Genomic DNA, 12,921 nt, shown 5'->3' with positions numbered 1-12,921 from the left:
CAGAGGCAGCACCTAAACCTATGTCTTCCCAACAAGATCACCTCTCTATTCAGTATGCCACACTGACGCTCATACAAATAAAAACATATTTTCCAATCAAAATTATTTCTTAAAACTTTCTGCCTATTTAACTACATACTCCAATAGAAGTGGATTTTTTCCACTTAAAATTATTAATAATGCTAAGATGGTTTATTTTTAAATATATAAGGTAGATTAGCAACAATCTTTGAAGGAAGTTGTTGTAATTGCAATTTTCTCTACTGAGCTGTATTTTATAAAAATAAAAGATATATAATGTAATTCAAAGAAATTCACTCACCATTTCAGTGGTGTGCCTTCATATTCAAACCATATCTCACTAATGTCTTCTTGTCTCATAACCTTCTGAAAGTGCTTTTTCACTTTGTCAGTAACCAACGTCAAGTAACTTACTCTTGGTAAAAGCAACTGAAATAAAAATTTTTAGAACTGTATTTTATTTACATAGTTTTTTCAAAAGCATTAAATAGGCCTCTGAGTTACAAAAAAAATCAATTCACTTTATTTCTTCATATAATTTTAAATAAACCCACAATTGTTATTTGCAGATAAAAAACTATTAAACACTTTAAGATTTCTGAGTTATACATAATGAATAAAATTGTGCTTTAAACAATTACACTACAGAAATTATCTACAGAAAATATTTGTGCAACACAATGCAGGTAGAAGCAGAAAGCTTCAACTTATTAACATAAAAACCAGAAAGTCAATCAATCAACAAGTAATTATTAAGTATTACTATGTGCTACCAGGTACACTGATCTGAACCAGTAACACTTCTCAAAACTATTCCCCCCCCAAACAAGATTAGTATGTAATTTAGTCAATATCAAGTGATTTCAAATGGAAGAGGGTCTTCTACCAAGAGGCACTAAAATTTAAGATGGTTCACTTCAGTTAAATAAACCAAACTAAGCGGAAATAATACTGTTCTTATGTTCATCATGAAGTTATCATGATGCAGTGTCAACAAGTCAACAACATTTATCAAATGTCCACTCCATGTTAGGTACAGATGTCAGAGGGAGGACACAAAGAGATAAGATATGATGCATGTCTTTGAATTAAAGTACAACTGAGCGTGTAATATTAATACCAAAAAAAGGAAAGACTAAGGAATGGACAAGTAGGCAGAAGCTAGTAAAGACCTAAAAGCCAGGCCTAGAGATTGTAAACTAATACACTTTGCATAAGCAATAGCTATGGGTTCATTTCAGAAATGACATCATGAGAACAGTATTTTTAGAAATTATTCTAGCAGTTGCGTGCAGAGCAGATTCAAAGGCAAAGATATACAAGGCAGAAAGCCTACTAAAACAGTCTAGGCCACAAATGTAAATGCTATTATCAACTCAATCACCTTAGTGAAAACTGAGAAAGGACAGGCAGAGTTTGGTGATAACCAAATCAGGGAAACAAAGATGAAATTAAAGTCATAGATGAAGGTCTTGTTACCCTCTTAGGCTACACAGCATTCCATTTACAATTTGCCATAAGTAAGTACTAGTGACTGATGATTCTATTCTTATAAAGAAACTCTAATCTGTAGTGAGGCCCACTGGGATATGTTAGGGAAGATCCTTGATATGAGTATTTTGGGCTGCTGCATGAGGTAAAAACTCTAATGGAGATAATGTGAAAGAAAAGAGGGTACTGAGTTGGCTCTCTTCCGTTTTCTCATTTTTCAGAAATACATTTATTATTTTTAACATTCTTTCACTATTCTTAGTTACTAATTTTTTTAATTATACTTATGTTACTACTTTTTAACATTACTATGCAATGTATCCTTTTGCTGCAATCACTGGTTTTACATGATTTGACATTGAGTTCACAGGAGTTTGACACTGTTAATTCTTTACCATGAAACCACACATCTCATTAGATAATAAGCAGGCCTTTGACAAGTAGTCCATTTTTCCAAGTCTAGCCTAAATTATAGCCCACAGGTTTCTTTCTGGTTTTGTTTTTGATGTTCTTAATTAAATATGTTCAAGCATTTATTTTGTCTATCATATTTCCCCATTCCCCCATCCCCCAAAAAAGAAAACTAACAAAAAGTTATAGTCAAGCAAAACAAATTCCCTTCAGTATTTCTGCCAGGAAGGAGGAAAAGAGACTATAATCTTTGGAAATATTATCTCATTAGGATCACTGCCCAATGGGAAACTAATGTTGGGGAGAAACTATTTACAGCATTGTAAAAGTGTTTAAAACTCTAGAACATGTCTTCTGTTCTCATCCCTTAATCTACTTATCTCTTAGGTCTCAAGTGACTAAATTGCTAAATTCAATGCCCTTTTTCAGTTCTCATCCTCTTCTACCAATCTTCAGCATTTAACATGGTAGAACATTGCCATCTATTGATGCCCTCTCTTTCTTCAGCTTCTGTGAAATTGCTCTTCATTATTCTCCTGCCTCAAACTGGTTTTTATTTTTCCACTGATTTATCTTCTTTCTCCAGCCCCATAAATGTGGTTATACGCAAAGATCCTAGCACACCAAACTTGCCCCTTCCTTGCTCACCTCATTCATTTCTGCAGCTTTATAGCTTCAGGATAGATGATGTAGTGGATGAACACCTATCAGTTATGTTACAGCAGAGATTCCTTTCATGTTCGCTTTGGCCTTGAAGTATATTGAGGTCCCTTCCAATTCTCAAATTCTGCATGACTCCCAAATCCATGTAATCCAGTCTAAATCTGTACATACAACCCTGATCTCTGCCATGATATCCACTCTCACATTTCAACTGCCTATCAGACATTTCCACTTCGATGACCTACTACAATCTCAAACTGAAAACGTAAAAATGTGAATCAATTACCTTTCCAATAAGACCTACCCTTCTCCCAAATTCCTCTTTTCTGTTGATTGTTAACACTAATGCACTCAGTTAACTGGGGGAAACAGTGGTACCATCAGGAGTCAAGAAAGTGGGTACCATCAGGAAAGGCCTAATGTAGGACATGGGACTTAAGTTGAGTTTTGAAAGTATCTAGGGATTCTAAAAGACAGAGGTAAAGAAGTACGGGAGTATAGGAGTACACTGCTGGTGCAGAGAATACTTTGTGCAAAGACAGAAAAAAAAAGAGATGGGATATTGAGACAAGGAGACCAGTTAGGCTAGACTATAGAATGTGTGGTGAGGAATAAACATAACTCTAAAAAGGCTGGCTGGAGTCCAATTCCCAGTTCCCAGACGGCTGATAGTGGTTAAGTACAGGTGCAGTTCACTGTTGCTCATATCAAAGCCCAGGTCAAGAACTTGAAGAGTTCAGACCAAAGGACAACAACAATCAGACTTTGCCCTGGATCAGAATACTGCGGGAGCACTGAAACCTTGCAGGTTCCCAATCTGAGCTGTACCTGAGAGCCTGGAATAACATAACACTCAATACCACAAGAAAACTACAGGTCCAATCTAGATCTTTCCTCCAGAAATACAGATGACCCAACTCTAACATAAAGTCGGGAACGAGGCTGGACTAAAGAACAATTTAAAAAAGAATCCCATCATAATTATGGTGAAAGAGATGCTTAAGACACAAACCCAGAAGAGAATGACTCGAAAACATCTACAAGCAAGCCTCAAAGGAAAAAAAAAAACTTGGGCATAGATTCCTGGATGAGATAAAGCAAGAGTTTTTTTCTTTTCTTTTTTCAGGGAGCTAAAAAATGTTTTTATAAATTAAATAAAAGTGCTAGAGAGAAAAAATAGAAAAGAAATGAGAGCTATGGCCAAAAGAATAAGAAAGGTAATTAACAGCTTTGCCCAAGCAACAAATTCCCTGAAAATTAGAATGGACCAAATGGAAGCCAATGACTCGATGAAACAACAAGAAATATTAAAATAAAGTCAACTGACTAAAAAAGAAAATTGAAAGGCATCTCACAGTAAAAACAACTGACCTGGAAAGATATCTAGGAGAAAAAAATATTAAGAATCATTGGACTTCCTGAAAGCTATGAGCCTAGATGCCGCATTTCAAAATATCTTAAAAGAAAACTCCCCAGATTTCTTAGAATCAAATGGAAAAAGAAAGAATCTACAAGTCACTGCTTGAAATCCCCCAAATGAAAACTCTCAGAAACACTATAATAAAAATCCAGAGCTTCCAAAGGAAAAATAGCATAAGCAGCCAGGAAGAAAGAATTCAAGTATCAAGGAGCCATAGTTAGGATCATACACAATTTAACACCCACTATGATAAACGAGCAAAGAGTTTAGAACACAATATTCCCAATGGCAAAGGATAACAGCCTTATATAGTCAATAATAACTTAGAAAAATAAGTACCCCAGAAAAAGTCTGGGAACCCAAAAAGTTACCTAAATAAAAATAATAAAACCAATTTCAATTTAGTCATAATTCAAAATTTTTTTGCTATTGGTTTCTTTAAGAAAGAAATTGGGCATAGACATCTCATAGCCATGGTTAGGAGAAGTTTTCTTAGTCAAAGTATACAGGTAATTACAAAAGATAAAACAGATAACTGATTACAATGAGACTTCTGCAAAAACAAAATAACGCACTTAAGAAGGTAAGCAAAGGGGAAGATTCTTTGTACCAATTTCTCTAAGATACATAAACAATTAGCATACACACATGCTACATAAACAATTAGCAGATATATATATATATATATATATATATATATATGCATGTAACATATATGCAAAAGCCACTCCCCAATAGATAAATGATGGAAAGATATGAACAGTTCCCAAAAGAACTGCAAACTATTAACAACCACATGAAAGAATGTTCCAAATTACTAATAAGAGAAATGAAAATCAAAACAAACCTAAGGTTTCACCTCATATCCTGAAAACTGACAGAGATGACAAAATGTGGCAATAGTCAATACTGGAGGAATTGTGGGAAAACAGGTACACTAGTAAATTACTGGGGAAGGGAATGGAGATAGAAGGGGAAGGGGAATGGGAAAGGAATATATTTTTTCTTCTATTTGTTATATGGGATGGTTTTCTGGTAGGGGGAAGGAGAGGGACAATGGAGGAAACCAGGCTTATGCAAAAAAAAGAAGACATCAATAAAAACTTATTTTTAAAAAGATACTGATGAGCAGTAGGAAACCTTTTCAATCCTAGAGGGTCAAGGAAGCAACTGAATAGTTCTAGCTAAAAATTGACTACAGTTAGAGATTTTTGTTCTGTCATGTTAACCCCAAATTATATTTTAATATAAAGTTTTTTTCTTCCTTCAATTTTCCTACTAAATGTTACCTTATATTGTCTTGGGATAGACAGAGCTGTCCAGGAGCACTGGGAGGCAGGGAGGGGGACGTAAGGAGGAGAGGTAGAGACTATCCCAGTTTGGACATTTCTTTTTCTATGCTAGGAAATGCTTACTTGAGAGTCTTTTTTTCTTTTCTTTTTTTTTTTAAAGGCAATTGGGGTCATGGGACTTGCCCAAGGTCACACAGCTAGTAAGTGTCAAGTGTTTGGTCTGAGGCTGGATTTGAACTCAGGTCCTCCTGACTTCAGGGCCAGTGGTCTGTCCACTGCCCCACCCAGCTGCCCCTTAATTGAGAATCTTAAATTAATAAAAAGTATTTCTGGCAGTTATGCCTAAAATTCAGATACAATATATGTGTATTTGTATGTATGTGTGTGTGTGTATATGTGAAAATATATATATATATATAATGTATATATATATATATAATGTATATATATCTGGTGACAGTAGCACTAACAAACTTACATAATAAGGTTCTGCTTCTCTTTCGGTTATCTCATCCTGATAGAGTGTAAAACAGGTTGGTATTCGTCCAAACCACACATCTCGAAGCACATCTTTGTCATCTGTCATTCTTCCAGTGGATAAGGCAGCACATATAGACTAAAGTTTTTCTTTGACCAAAGATACACTGAAAGCAGAGTATAGAGGGTAAATGAGCCAAATTCCTACAAAGATCTATAAAAACATCAAGTTGTAAAAAAAGAAAGTTCACAGGAATAATATTAATGCATAGAATTTCTTATCTTTTAAAATCTAAGAACATCAACATACTTTTAAACAAAGGTGAAAAAAGAGCACAGGAAATTTTCACTGCTGAATTTGCCATTATTTGTTTAAAGAGATAAAAAGGGTAAATAACCCGGTCGTGCGCCACAAAAGTCTTAACTGGGCCTCAGTTTCTTCACGATGATATTGGAGTAAGGTTCTTTCCAGCTCTAAATCTATGATCTACAACACTGTCTGTAATCCATAACATATATACATGAGTCAAATAAACCATAGCAAAAGTGATATAAGAATCCATTCTCTTAGCCTTCCTTCCAGCTGTATAGTTTGCTATTGGTTGATGAGTTTAAGGTAACTACTTTCCAGGAAACAACACTAACTGAATTTTATATATATTTATGAAATTGCTGGTATCTTTAATTTTTAAAAGTCACCTTATAATCACACCTTATTTGTAACACTTTCTGCATTTATGTCTTTTCTTCTTTCCTTGGCAAAAGGAAATACATCTAATATTGCCTAGTATTCTGCAGTGTCTGAACAAGGGTAATCACTCAAGACAAAAAGTGTTGATTAATTTAGCTAATCAAACAGATAAGGAAATGGGGAAAAGTGTCAAAGGGAAGAAGATCTTAAGAAGACACACTCTAAGTACAGTGGCAGACAGGGAATTTGATATAGTATATCAAGCACCAAACTATGAACTCTATTGTTGGTCTAATCACAGCCATCACAAACTTCTCAATTACTTCACATATAAGCTGAGAATAATCACTTACCTTTCCATATTCTGAACACTTTGTTTTAGGGACACTGGAGAAATACTAGTAGCCAAAAATCAAACTCAAAAAGGTATATTTAAAAAGTAAAATCAACTTCTGTCTCATTCAGGGTGCTAGATTTTATTCCCTCTAAAAAACTGCGCAGTGGAAAGAGTCCTGGATAGGGAATGAGACCATCTGGGTTCTGTCACCTACTATACTAACTACTAACCTGTATACCTTAGATAAATTGCTTAACCTTTGTAGAGAAAGACTTTTTTCTTTTAACAAAGAAAGACTTCAAAGACAGAAAAAAAACCCATCAAGGCAACTAAGATTTGCTGAATGCAATGTAATATTTAAATTTTAAACTTAACTCTTATCCTGCATGTCTTGACTATTTCTGCTGTGATATATGGTTCCTTGACTTTATACAGACATGCAAACTAGAACGTTTAATGGAAACAGTGTACCTAGGTTTAAGGAGCCCTAGATTCTAGATTATTTCATACACAGTTCATTGTAAAACTATAAATGTCATTTATCTTCATTTTAGAATGGGGATGTTTATAATCAATGTTTTTTCTCCTAAAAACTTTATAGTACGCCAGTTAAAAGCGAAATAGGAAAAAAATTAATAGCAATTGAGGAAATTTTGAAATAATTTAGTTTACATTACCTTAGGAACAGAGAAAGATGAAAGAATTGGGTTATCTTATAGTTTATAAGTTAACTATACAAGTGCTAAGATGCAAAACTGAACTAAATCTCAAACAAAACTCAACTTATCACTAAAATCAAATTAGCTATTGATTTATGCCTACCCACTACTAAAAGAAGTTAGTGGCGGTAAAAGTATAAGAAAAGACAGTTTATATCAAGGTAAAAGGAGGGAAAATGAGGGCCTGAACTTATTGAAACATTCATTCATTCTTCCTCCCGACAGTGGTTTGAGCTATATTCACTAGCATATCCTAGGCCCTACCATTTACACATATTCAGAAGATTGGCAGAGGCACCAGTGAGTGGGGGACAGCACTTGCTCCTACAAGCCATGGAACACAACTGAAGCAGTAGCAGGACTTTGATTAGGTAACCAATAGTATCTCCAAGGTTTCCATTGACCTCTTTTCTTTTAAATTAATACCCTCTTATAACTGCTAAATACAATGGTCTTTTTTCAGGGGAAGGGAAGGGAACAAGCATTTCTAAGTGCCTACTATGTTCCAGCACTTTACAAATCTATTTCATTTGATCCTCACAACAACTCTGTGTGGTAGGTGCTATTGTTATCCCCATTTTACAGTGGAGGAAATTGAGGCAGACAGAAGTTAAGTGACTTGTCCAGGGCGGTCACAGAGCTAGTTAAGTGTCTAAGGTTGTATTTGAACTACTGCACCACCTAGCTGCCTCATCCTTCCTGACCTCTCTGTAACCTGGAACTGTTAATCACACATTATTTTAGTTTTGATCGCCACGGCTTTCCGGATAATGCCATCTATTGGTTCTCCTCCTATCTGACTGACCCTTCTCAGCCTCCTCCTCTGTCAGAGCACACTCACATTCTGCCTAACTTTGAGTGAACCGTACCAGAGGGCTACTCTGAACCAGAGAATCATAGACTTCTTGGCGACTTCCCTTATACTCTCTCAATGATCTGATAAGCTCCCATAAGTTCAATTCTTGTTTCTATGCAGATAACTCCCAAATTACACATCCAGTCCTATCTTCTTCCTGAGCTCTAAAGCACCCCAGAAGCCTGCTCACCTTTGGATATGCCTCAGTTCCTATGATCCCTTCCTTTGATTGGTGTGTTCCTGGCTGAAATCACCCTGTAAGGAAGTACCAGACCATCTATGCTCACTTCTCACTTCTAAATTTTTGACTCTCTCCAGACTTTTTCACCTTACCTCCAACACAGGTACCACCCTCTTGCCTCTAGCTCCCATTTATTTGTTGTCTTCCCCCATTAGAATGTAAGCTGCCTGAGAGTAAGGGCTTTTTTTTTGCTTGTATTGTATTCCCAACACTTAGCACAGTGCCTAGCACACAGAAAGTGCTTGATAAATGCTTTATCTATCTGAGTTGTATTTCACTGGGGGGGGGGGGAAGGAAGTGGGGAAGGAGACCTTCTGTTCAAAGTTCCCTCTTCTCCCTTACCCCTTATTTCACTTCACTCAAATGCCTCATGGCACTATCTCCTTCATCTGTCTCACATGAGGGATGGCCCTCATTCCCAACACTAACCCCTCTCCTATTTTATTCCATTCTATGTCTATAAATATGCCCATGTCTCCCCCACCCTCCAAAAACCTTCACTTGATCCATCAGTTAGCTAAACTCCATAAGAAAGCAATCTAAAATCAATACCTCCACTTCCATTCCTCTCATTCTCTTCTTAACTCTTTGCAGTCTAGCTTCTCACTTTATCATTCAACTGAAACTTTTCTCTCCAAAGTTACTAATTAGATCTCTATTGCCAAATCTAATGACCTTTTTCCAGTCCTCATCCTTTCTGACCTCTCTGCAGATCTCTTCTCCTTAATATTACCTTCTAAGTTTTCATGACATTATACTGCTCCTGGTTCTCTTCCTACCTGTATGATCACTGACTGTCTCCTTTCCTGGATCTTCATCCAGGTCACCTCCATTAACCATGGGTGCCCTTCATGGTTCTTTCCTAGGCCCTCTTTTCTCCCTCTATACTACTTCATTTGATGAGCTCATCAGCTCCCAGATTCAATTTTCATCTCTATCCAGATGACTCTCAGATTTACTTGTCAAACTTAACCTCTCTCCCAACCTCTAATCTCACTTATCAAAGTGTGCCTAAAATCATCTTAGATACACCCAAAATTTAACTCATTATCTTTCTCACCAAGCCCTCTTTCCTCTTCCTAACTCCCTACTATTGTTAAGAGTACCACCATTCTCCTCTTCAAGAATGAAGGACAAATACAACCTTCGAGTAGTCCAAGCTGCCTGAATATGGACTTAGCTGGCCAGTTCCAGTTGGGCAACTTAGCTTGTCATTCCCTCCCCTTCCTCCTCTTCTCCTCTCTCTCCTTCTCCTCTCAGGGGTTATGGGCTAGATTCCTTTGTCAAAGGCCAAGCCTTAAATCCAATTCACTCTGGAGCTCATAGATTGGACAACAATAGGCCCCTGCCCAAGCACCAACTAGGTGTCACAGTGAATAGTGCACCGGCCTTGGAGTCAAGGGGATCTGTGTTCAAATCTGGCCTTGGACACTTGCCACTTACTAGCTGTGTGACCCTGAGTAAGTCACTTTAACCCCACTGCCTAGCCAAAAAACCCAAAACACTAAAGTTGGGTGTAACCATGCTGCCCCATCTTCCAATGTCTCCCTATCCTCTACAAGACAGAATATAAAATCATTTGTTTGGCTTTTAAAATTCTTCAAAACTTGGCCTTTCCTACCATTCCAGTCTTCCTACACTTTAATGTCCTCCACAAACTCTTCAATCTGGTGACAGTGGCCTCCTAGGTGTTTCTCCAACAATATATTCCATCTCCCAACTCTGTGTTTTCACTGACTGTCCCCCAAGCCTAGAAAGCTCTCTCTCCTCATCTCTGCCTCCTAGCTTCTCTGGCTTCTTTTAAGTACAAAATAAAGAAAGAGTGATCCTAGGCAAGTCATTTAACCTTTGCCTCAGTTTCCTTATCTGTAAAATCCCATCTTCTACAAGTTAACTTCTTAGTCCTTAATCTTAATGCTTGCCTACTGAAAGTACCCCCAATTTATCCTCTATGTATGTGATTTGTATGTTATCTCCACTATTAGACTGTCAACTCCTTAAAAACAAGGACTGTTTTTCACCTTTCTTTGTAACCCCAACACTTAGCATAGTGCCCAACACACAGTAGGCCCTTAATATATGCTAGCTGACTTGATTTTAGTGGACTTTTTCCTCCTATAGAAAGTACCAAAAACTCTATATTTTGTCATTTATTAATGCTATTCGTAGATACAATGTAGCACACGGTTTTCCCCTGAAGCTCTAAACACATTATCCTAAATAGAGCCATGCAAAAATGGAATGGCTCTGGGTGGGTTTCCCCTCATAACAGTTCTTCAAACAAAGGAGAAAAGGTTGGACAGACCATTTGTCAGATGTGTTGGATGGGAATACTTTTTTTCTAGTATGGGCTGGACTAGAATGGCCTAGCTTACGTCCCTTCTAATTCTAAAATTCTGTAAACCTGAGTGTAAACTTGTGGTAGTTATCTGGTGGGAAAAGTGCTCTGATTTGGTCCTTCAGAGTATATTCTCATGGCCCCAGGGAAAAACCAAGAAAACACTTAGTCTTCCCAATGGTCCTCGGTACACAGGGACGATCCAGTATCTCCAGGACCACTAATGAAAAGAGAAAAAAATCCAGGGAGTGGCCCACCCCCCACGAGGTGTGGAGGGACCGAGAGCAGAATGTAGGGGCTTTAAGGAGCTGTTCTATGTGCATTACCGCCAGATCTAGGAACGCACGTAGGGTATCCAGGACTCTGGGGCAAGAAAGGCTGGGGGCTTCCCCTCCTGACAGGCGGTTAGCTACAAAATTACAAAAGCAGCAGGGGCAGGGAACTCACCTGCCTCACCCTCTCGGAGGGTGTCCTACAACCGGCCTCCGGGGCAGCCCCACCTCTCTGCACCCTTCAGGGCCCTAGACCAGCTCCGCACCTCCACCACCACCCCGCTCTCCGGCCATAGCTCCCAGCCTGGGCGCCCAGGCCGAGTCCCCTCCCGGCGCCTCACAATCCCTCCCTCCCCCGCTTCCCCCCGGGACACTCCCCACCTCGCCTCGATTTCCGCGCTCCTCCCAGCGGGGAGGAGGGCGGGGCACCGCTTCTCTTCCCTTCCCTTCCCTACGCCCCGCCCCCTCCCCCGGCAGAGAACGACTCGGGTCAGGTCGGAAGAGGAAACCCCAAGATGGGGGTTGAGGGGGGAACAGAAGGAGCAGAGAAGAGGGACAGTTACCTGACACCCTGCCCGGTGAGGGCTCGGGCAGCCGCGAAGGACACAGAAGCGGGGCGGGGGGAGAGGCAAGGGGGAGGTGGGGGTGACCCCCACAGCGGGGGCCACTTCCGTGTTAGGGCCCTCCCAGAAACTCAGAGGTTCACACCGGCAAGGCGAGAGTCCGGACCGTCAGACCCCCACTGCGGCTCCAGTCCTCGGCGGCGCTGGGAGATGACGTAATGGACCACGTGGCCTTCCGGGTGGTTCGCACGCCGGAGGGGGCGGGGCTCCGAGCGGAGAGCGGACGGTCCCGGCGGGTGGAGCGCAGTCGGAACCCCGGACCCTTAGCCTGGTCCTTGGCCGTCGGCGAGACCCACCCTGGGCCACCTCACTCGTTTTACTCCTGGGACTCGGCCGCGGGGTGGGGAAATGGCAAGTGGACAAGCGAGCGGTCCCACTCACCCCCTATGTCCTCACGCCTTAGGACCCATTCCTGGGGGCTGAAAGTTAGGAAACTCCCACGTGGACTGAGAAAAAAAGGGAAGTTATGAATGCTGGATCTGGTTAAGGAGGTTAGGGGTGTGTGTGTGTGTGTAGCTAGGTGGCGTAATGGATAGAGTGTGAATATGGGTGTATATACACGCCCACATACACATATATGCATATATATATGTATATATATATATATGTATATATATATACATATATATGTATATATATATGTGTATATATATATATATACACACACACACACACACACACACACATACATGTTGTTTAGTCGTGTCCGACCCTTTGTGACCCCGTTTGGGGATTTTCTTTGTCAAAGATACTGGAGTGGTTTGCCATTTCCTTCTCCAGTGTAAAGATGAGGAAACTGAGGCAAACAGGGTTAAGTGACTTGCCCAGGGTCCAACAGCTAGTAAGTGTCTGAGGCCAAATTTGAACTCAGGAAGACTTTGTCTACCACCATATATACATATTCATACATATAAACTATATACGAGTTATATGTATTTAAGGATCTATTTAAGGAGATTAGGTATGTATATGCATGTGTAGGTATGTGTGTAGGACATACACACATACCCATGCATACATGCAAGTACATATATAAACTGAACTATATAGTATATATACATATAATGCA

General features: G+C 39.4%; 1 protein-coding gene across 3 annotated transcripts in view; it reads right to left on the bottom strand.

The window, feature by feature from the left end:
* ATG5 (autophagy related 5) overlaps positions 1-11,969 on the bottom strand; it is a 137,327-nt gene extending 125,358 nt beyond the window's left edge. The window contains exons 1-3 of one of the 3 annotated variants that reach the window (XM_020976929.2): positions 11,793-11,969; positions 5,777-5,942; positions 323-450 (exon numbers count right to left, since the gene is read on the bottom strand). In XM_020976929.2, coding sequence (XP_020832588.1) covers positions 323-450; positions 5,777-5,884 — 236 coding nt within the window. In that variant the 5' untranslated portion in view covers positions 5,885-5,942; positions 11,793-11,969. Of the gene's footprint in view, positions 1-322; positions 451-5,776; positions 5,943-11,404; positions 11,538-11,792 lie in introns of those variants that run through there. The other 2 variants (XM_020976930.2, XM_020976931.2) reach the window with 2 other exon arrangements.
* Between the last annotated feature and the right edge of the window lie 952 nt (positions 11,970-12,921).

The sequence above is a fragment of the Phascolarctos cinereus genome, unplaced genomic scaffold (genome assembly GCF_003287225.1).
Source record: "Phascolarctos cinereus isolate Bilbo 61053 unplaced genomic scaffold, phaCin_HiC Scaffold_5;HRSCAF=322, whole genome shotgun sequence".
In the NCBI taxonomy this organism is placed as follows: domain Eukaryota; kingdom Metazoa; phylum Chordata; class Mammalia; order Diprotodontia; family Phascolarctidae; genus Phascolarctos; species Phascolarctos cinereus.
The sequence above is the reverse complement of the archived record's forward strand: the minus strand, read 5'-3'. Positions and strand labels throughout refer to the sequence as shown.